The sequence below is a fragment of the Crocuta crocuta genome, unplaced genomic scaffold (genome assembly GCF_008692635.1).
Source record: "Crocuta crocuta isolate KB4526 unplaced genomic scaffold, BGI_CrCroc_1.0 scaffold443, whole genome shotgun sequence".
In the NCBI taxonomy this organism is placed as follows: domain Eukaryota; kingdom Metazoa; phylum Chordata; class Mammalia; order Carnivora; family Hyaenidae; genus Crocuta; species Crocuta crocuta.
Genome location: NW_027529446.1, coordinates 922,437 through 930,222, shown reverse-complemented (window position 1 = coordinate 930,222; position 7,786 = coordinate 922,437). Strand labels below are relative to the sequence as shown.

The window sequence follows — 7,786 nt, the reverse complement described above, 5'->3', positions numbered from 1 at the left end:
GGCCCGGCCCCCCCCCGCCGGTCACCACTCGGGCGCTAGGTGGGGACTTCAGGGAAGCTAGACTGGGGCGGGGGCGGACGGCTTTGTTGATGTTGGGGTTTCCTGGCTCGTGCTACTAAGCTGTTTAATCTCAAGGGACTTAACGCAGGGTTTGGGTAAACCGGGAGACAGGAGGGAAGGCGCCCCGGGGGAGCCACCCGGTCACCTGGGGGAGGGGGCCTTTGCAGCTTTCCCCACGTCCCTCCAGCTTCCTGTCCTTCTGGGCCTCAGTTTCCCCGATACACAGCCCAGTGATGAGCACCCTGGGCAGCCGCTGTGTCCAGAACCTGACGTGTGGGGGACCCTTGACCCCCAGGCTGCCTCCTCCCGCCCGAGGGCTGGCTGCCTGCCACTCAGGGCCAGGGGCCCACGGCCTCGGGAACGGTCTGTGCTTTGCTGCCCCCGCTGTGGGTGTGAGTGATCCGATTCCCTCCGGAGGAAACCAAAGGAAAACTTAGTGCCCTTTCTAAGGGCAGATAATTCAGTTTAAGTGCTGAGGAGGGTTGCTGTGGCCCCAGACAGACTGCGCACATGGCAGAGGGAGGGTGCGCACGCGTGTACGTGTGTGTTTCACGGTCACCTTTTAAGTACGTTCAAGCCCGGCATCCAGAGGCGTGTGCTCCCCGGCTGGGCGCCCGGGCAGCTTGGAACCTCCCAGACCTCCCGCTGCCGGTGCGGACCGTGGCTTCGGGGGTTTGCTGAGGGCCCTTCTTGCGTACGGAGTGGGCCTTCTGCCTCGTCCGGCCTGGGGTCTCCCGTGGGGCCGCCTGGCCCCACACTCACCTCGTTCTCGCTCTCCTCCCGCAGATGTTCCCGCTGCCGGTGACCAGCGGCAAGGGCCGGCCCACCCCCCTGGCTGGCGCCCAGTTTGGAGGCTCAGGTAGGACTCGGCTGCCTCGGGGCCGCTCCCAGACTCGGCACCGGAGGAGGGGGCGTTGGGGTGGGGGTCCTGTGTTACAGAGGGGCCCACGTGAGGAGAGGACTTGAGCCTCCCGGGTGCCCCTGGGTCCCCAGTTGAAGGGGGAAACTGAGGTCCAGAAGATAAGAGACATGGAATCTAGCTCTTGCTAAACGGTGCTCACCCTGTAAGTCCAGGGAAAGGCCCAGCTCCAGGCTGTTGTTTTCAAGTTTATGTCGTGAGTCAGCTGCACAGGGGACCCGGCACCGGGTGACCAGCATCCTGCCGCAGACCTGGGGCCGTTCCCGGGATCGGGGATTGAGCATTCAGACCAGGAAGGTCTTCGGCAAGCCCGGAGGAGCTGGTTACCCTCCTGGGCACTGAGGGCCCATGACATGATGCGGGGGAGGGACAGAGGTTCCTTCCTGCTCAAGGAACCCAACAGGAGGGGTCAGGGAGGAGGCTACCTCAGAGTCAAGGTGCTCTGTTCAGTGTCTAAGGAGGTGATGTTTGAGCAGAGACCAAAGGGCGGTTCAAGGCGGAGGGCACAGCCCATGCAAAGGTCCTGAGGTAGGGCCTGACTTGATGTGTTGTAGGAAAAGAGAAGGGGCTACTGCAGGTGTTCAGGGCCTGGGGTTCCGGAAGGACTTGGGCTTTTGCGCACGAGTTGGGCATCCTGGGCTCTGGGCAGAGCGTGGTGCCCCGTGCATGTTGGGAAGCCTACCCTGGCTGTTGGTGGGATTTGGGGGAGCCCTTCAGGGAGACGGGGATTTCCTGCCACTGTATGGACTTGGGTATCTTTCTGGGGCCACAGGACTGGGTGTGCGTCTTTCTGTGATCCTGGGATTTGGAACGGAAGTGTCTTTCTTGGAGGCGTCTGAATTCCATTGGGGTGTCCAGTGTGCTGGAGGAGGGGGTTTTCAAGGGTGGTTTGTGCTCAGGCACCCCCCCCCAACAAAGGGAGGGACCTGGTGCCATTTCCCCCCTCCCCCCCTCCCCGGTGCTGGCCTTCCCCTCTGCCTGAGGAAGTGGCTGCGGGGCTGGACAGAGTCCTTTCTGCCCTGCGGAAATCCCCACAGGCCGACCTCCCCCAGCGGAGTGCCACCCCTGCCCTACCCCCTCCCCTCCCCTGTCCTTCTGTGGGCAGAGGGTCCGCCCCGGGGCCTCCTTGGAGGAGATGAGCACAGCCACCTGCCCTCGTTCCTCCCTCCCCCAGGCCTCTGTCCATCCCCCATCCCCAGTCTTGTCTCTTCAGTGTCCACCCACCCAGACAGCAGCCCCGGGCCCCCGAGGCCACAGCTTCTGGGGGAGGGGCTCCTCCAGNATGGACCTCGCTGACTGGTCTGGCCTGGGAGACGCCCCCCGCCCCTGCCCCCATCCAGGACACGCAGCTGGGGACCCCTCGCCTCGTTCGGGGGTGCCTGAGCCTGGCGGGCACCGGGGCTTCCGGGCCCCTCCTCACCGCTGCCCCAGGCACGGGACGAGCCGGCTCACCTGTGTTGGGCGGCATGACGGAGCCTCAGTTTCTTCATCTGCAAAAGGACATCTGCCTGCGGCCAGATGATTCAGGGAGTCCGTGGGCGGGACTGCCTTGTAAACGGGGCACGGGCGTGTCTCAGTGGGACCCTCCCAGCCCTGCCTGGAGGTCCCCGGCCCCAGACCTGGGAGCTCCAGGACCAGGGGTGGCCCCCACAGAGGGCTCTCCCTCCCGCGAAAGGGGCGGGTCCCTGCTTGTTGGGAGTTGGGGGCCCGGTGTGGCTGTCGTCCGCCTTCCCGCGGGGCGCCTGCACTGGCCTGGGGGGCGGGTCTCTGAACGTGGCCGAAGTATAAGCTGAGTGGCGTGTGGGGTCCGCGGGCAGCCGCGTCTGGGGGTTTGTCTGCACAGTCTTTCCGCCCGCTTGTTTTCTGGTCAGGACCTGGGTGGAGAAACACCAGAAAGAAGAAAACTTGAGTTCCCCCACCCCGGGAAAGCTTGGGGTGCAGAGTGCTCTGCCAGAGGCCGCAGGGCTTGGGCCACGCGGGACGGGACGTCAGAGGGGCTCACTGACGCACCTTTCCCAGGGGAGGGGGTGCGCGGGCGGGCGCTCAGGTGCCCTGGGCCAGCGCGGGTCTTCAGGGCGCTCCTCACACCTGGCAGGTGCCTGGAACCCGCCATTTCAGGGGCGTTCATGTGACCAGTGATGGCTGCCCATCATTTCGAAAGTTTATTGGCCGTGAGTTCTCATTGGGTGAATTTCCGTTACCATCTTGAGCTCGTTTGGGAATTGGTCACCTTTTCTGAAATCACAGTAGATCGACGGGAGCCTGCAAAGACCTGTCGCGGGAGGTCAAGGGCACCCCTGCGCCCGCGGTGGCCTGCTGGCCTGGAGCCGTGCGGAGACGAGCACGCGTCTGTGCCGTCATCTGCCGGTAGCCCCGCTGACCCAGCGCCCGTCCCCATCGGCGACTGCTGACCTGCCGGCGTCCAGCCGCACGGTGTTCCCGTGTTGAGTGTTACGCGCGTGAGCCCGTGTGGCACGGGACCCTCTGAGATTGGCTTTTCTGAGTGAGCGGAGGGCGTCCCGGGCCCGCATCGGGCTGCGGCTGGTCAGTCCCTGCGTTGCTGCCTGACGACCTGCGTCAGCACCGGCGCGCTGTGTGTCGTCCGCCCTCGCAGATTGTGACTTCGTTCTCGTCCTCACAGTGAAGACGGACCCGGCGTAGTGGCCGTCCCAAGAGGCCACCCAGCGCTGTCTCCACAGCGTCCCGCGGCCCTGCCCCGTGCAGCTCTTAATCGACGTGTGAGAGTTCACGTAGGAAGCGTGTTCGTGTTCTGTGATCTGCAGCTCTTTCCTGACTGCTGATAGCTCGTTGACAGGGGAGAGTCTTAGCGTCTCTGTTTCACGGTTTGTATGTCGTCGGATCTTGTTCGTTTATGGGGCCCTCCCCTTGGTGCCGTTGCTGAAAACTCCCTAATCAGATGACAGGGTCCGTCGAGCCTGCAGACGTCAGCGTCCTGAGGGCGCCTGCTCGCCGCCGCGTCGGGCCGCGGGGCCCCTGAACGCTGGAGGAGGGCAGGACGCGCGGGAGCGGGAGGCTGGAGCCCGAGGTGGCGCCAACCTAGCGGGTCCCGGCCGTGCACACACGTGGGTCCACCCGTGGGGCTGCTCACGCCCCCTCCGCCCGCCCTGGGCCTGGGCCACTGACTGAAAGGCTGGCGGGGGCTTATAAGAGCTTCCGGGTGATTCTGAGGGGCGCCTGTCCTTGGTAGAGGCGCGTGTCCTTGAAAGGCCAGGCCTGGGACGGCAGGACCACACCCCCGTTGTGAAAATGGACCGCGTACCAGTCACTGCAAACCTGACCTAAGCAAAAGAAGCGCGAGTCCTGTTCTGTGATGACAGCAGTAAAGCTAGAAGGAAATAAAAGACCAGAAAGTAGAAAAGTCCTGGCCACTTGGAAATCCCGAAATTCCCTTCTGTCCGCCTGTGGGGTCAAAGCCCCGGCACACAGACCCGCAGCGGGGCGGGCGCGGGAGTCGCGGGGCGCGGCCAGGGCCTGCTGGGGAGGGCGCTCGCTCGCGGGGACAGACGGAACGGAAAGAAAGGCGTTCTGTGTGACGGGAGACTGGAGCCCGGGGCGCCTCTGGGTGCTTTGAAGGGCGCGTCCCCGGGGTGGGGGCAGGTGGGCCGAGAACGTCTGTGTGTGGCTCCGCGGTGCTCCCTCAGCCCCGGAGCAGTCCCGTCTGCGTGGCTTGTCCCCGTCGACCCTCACGGTTTCAAGAATGAACGTTGGAGGCGCCTCCGCCCCATCATCGTATTGACTGTGCCTCCTTGTTGGCTCCACGTTGGCTCTGCGGTGAGACCGCTCTTCCCTCCTGGACTTCCCCTCCCTGCCCCGCAGGCCGCGCGCGTGCGCGTGTCCAGGGCCGTGGTCGCCGTGCTCCACTGGCCGTGGAAACACCTGTGTCATCTTTTAGACCCACGTGATCATTTGTTTAGAAGGTGACGTCTTGGCATCAGGCTCCTGTCGAGAACCCTCTTCTCCAGGCTGGAAGCTAATGTGCGTCCCTGACTGTCCACCTTCGAGGTCGCTGGTGCAGAGCTGGGTGCGGCCAGAGCCCAGGCCCCGTCGGGAAGACCCAGAGCCTCCTGCTCTCACCGAGGGGCCGCTGTCATCGTCCGCGGCACCAGCTTCCCCGCAGCGCCACGGGTCGGGCCGTGCGTGTGCCGGACCCTGTGTGGCGCGGCTCATGGAACTCCCTTCCGTGGGGTTTTCTGGGTCGGTCCAGCCCGTCCTCCATGCAAGTGCCTGGGAGTCAAACTTTACTGCCCGGGTGGCTCTGCCTGGTGCGTCCGCCCGGAGCTCCGGCCTCCCCTTCTGCGCTCCTGGCGGGCGGGCGCCTCCCGGGATTGGGTCTGGGAGGCCGGTGCCTGTTCGCAGGGTTCGCAGTAACGTGGCAAACCTCCTGCTCCCAACGCTCCCAGCCCCAGCGGGGGACACCCACGCCCCAGCCCCACGGGGCGCCCGCCCCGCCGCAGGTGGGGGCAGTGAATTGCCACTGTCCGGGCCGGCCGTCGGGGCGCCCGCCCTGCCGCTTGGGCTCTTCAGCCCCGGCTTCCCCATCTGCGGGCCGGGAGGCGTCACTGCCTTTCCAAGGCTTCGCCTGGCCGACAGCCGCCCGCACCCGGCACAGGGCAGTGTCTCCGGGCCGCCTGATGGCCGTTGCTGATCTTTGGAATCTTGGGCCATCTTTCGTATTCCACGCGTGGGTCTGTCTCGCGTCTGTTTGTTGTACAGAGGCCCCAGGTTGGGGAGGTTCTCTGTCCCCACGTTCGGATGCCACACGGGTCCCGCCTTGAGCCCGAAGCAGGATGAGGTTTTTGTTACCAGCTGGTCCCGGCTCTGAAATCAGCGTGGGGGGNCTTTCCAGCACCGGGGGCTGTGAGGCGGCCTCTGCTCATGGCCATGGCCAGCTCTGGAGGTCTTAAGTGCACACTCCACAGCCCGGGGAAGGAGGCATCCTTGCGCGTGAACAGGGCAGAGGGGGGAGCGGAGGGCCGGGGACTCGGAAGCGCGCCCCTCGCGGCGCTCCGCCCGGTCCTGAGCGCTACCGGGATCGCAGAGCTGGCCCCCAGAGTCCCGGGAAGAGTGGCCTTCCTGGCTGTGGGAGGGCGCGGCCGGGGGAGATTGTAATTGTGAGACAGAAGAGCCGAAGGCAGCTGACAGGCCCAGGGTCACACCGGCCGCCTGGGGGGCAGCGAGGGGGGCCCCCCAGCGCCTGCTGCCGTGTTTTTAAGGCCTTCTTTTTTTTTCTTTTTCAAATTTATGTAATCCGAGCNAGAGTCCCGGGAAGAGTGGCCTTCCTGGCTGTGGGAGGGCGCGGCCGGGGGAGATTGTAATTGTGAGACAGAAGAGCCGAAGGCGGCTGACAGGCCCAGGGTCACACCGGCCGCCTGGGGGGCAGCGAGGGGGGCCCCCCAGCGCCTGCTGCCATGTTTTTAAGGCCTTTTTTTTTCTTTTTCAAATTTATGTAATCCGAGTGACTGCGTCGGCAGGGGAGGGGCAGAGAGGGGGGAGAGAGAACCCCCAGCGGGCTCCGTGCTGATGGTGCAGAGCCCCATGTATGGGGCTCGAACTCACGAACCATAAGATCGTGACCTGAGCCCCCCAGGTGCCCCAGCCTTAGGGCGTTTGTCATTGTTTTCAGGTGCAGTCACTGCACATGCGGTATTGGCCTTTGATTTTGTTAGTTTATCATCATCACATTAGCCTTTCGGTTTGGGGGCCCTGCTGTCGCCCCCGAGTTTACACAGGATCCTGTACGCCCCTAATCATGCTGCCACGTTTCAGACGGGCAGTAGGCACATGCGGCCGCCGTACGGCGCAGGCAGGTGGACGGGGTCACCGTCCAGGAAGTGCTCTTGGCAGCCAGTCCCGTTACAGGGACAGTGAGGCCGTGAGGTGCAGACGGCCCTGCGTGGGCAATGCCAGGGGTGCAGAGCAGACCCCGGCTGGGGGGCAGGGGTGTGGGTGGGGTCTGCTCACATGGTGGGGGCGGCGAGGGTGGCTGCAGAGGGATCTGGTCTCTACCCTGAGGACAGTGGGAGGGAGAGCCTTCCGCTCTGGGCGGGGGCTCACAGGGCTGGGCTGACGACCACCTAGGTTTTGTCTGCCTCGCACCCTAACCTCGCGCCCAGCACCGGTGAGTCTGTGGGTCAGGCTTCTTCGTACAGGGCAGCCAGCTTCAGGAATCTTCCTTCCTCCTGGGGCTGGCCGACCTTCCCTATAAAGGGCCAGCAGCTAACCTGTCCTGTCTTTGCAGGAACAAACAGACCCGTGGTCGTGTGTCAGTAAAACTTTATTTACAAAACACAGGTGGGAGGGGGCTTGGGGGCCTGGCTTGGGCCCTGGGCTGCGGGCTTCCGCCCCACCCCCAGGGGCACGCGGCCCAGCCCGCGCCCCCTGCCCCCTGGCTCGGGTGGGGGCCCCCGTCCCGCACCTGCTCTCGCCTCCCGGCCTCGCCTCCGCCAGCGCGTCCAGTCCAGCTTGGAAAAGGGGCATAAAAAAATTACAGTCTGACGATAGTCCTTTATTCTGTTAGTGTGTTTTAATTAGAACAGGAACGAGGACGGCTGTGAATATTCACGATGATCGTTANCAATCATATTGGAAATTTTTGATTAGAAAATAAAACCTAAATGGACTACATGAATATTCATTAGGTTGGGGATTAATATGCATAATTATGCAAATCTGACAGCAATTAAACACCAGTTTGGGGGGAGACGATTAACACAAAGGCGCAGCAATAGGATGAAATTTGAAAGGAGTTTCTGGTAAGATGAGCGGGGGAGGGGGGGCAGGCCAGCC

General features: G+C 63.9%; 1 protein-coding gene across 1 annotated transcript in view; it reads left to right on the top strand.

Annotated features, from left to right (window-relative positions):
- Positions 1 to 7,786, top strand: part of TCF3 (transcription factor 3) — a 24,396-nt gene that overhangs the window by 2,487 nt on the left and 14,123 nt on the right. Inside the window, 1 exon segment of the mRNA XM_077760664.1 lies at positions 847 to 919. Within this exon segment, the coding sequence (XP_077616790.1) occupies positions 847 to 919 (73 nt within the window).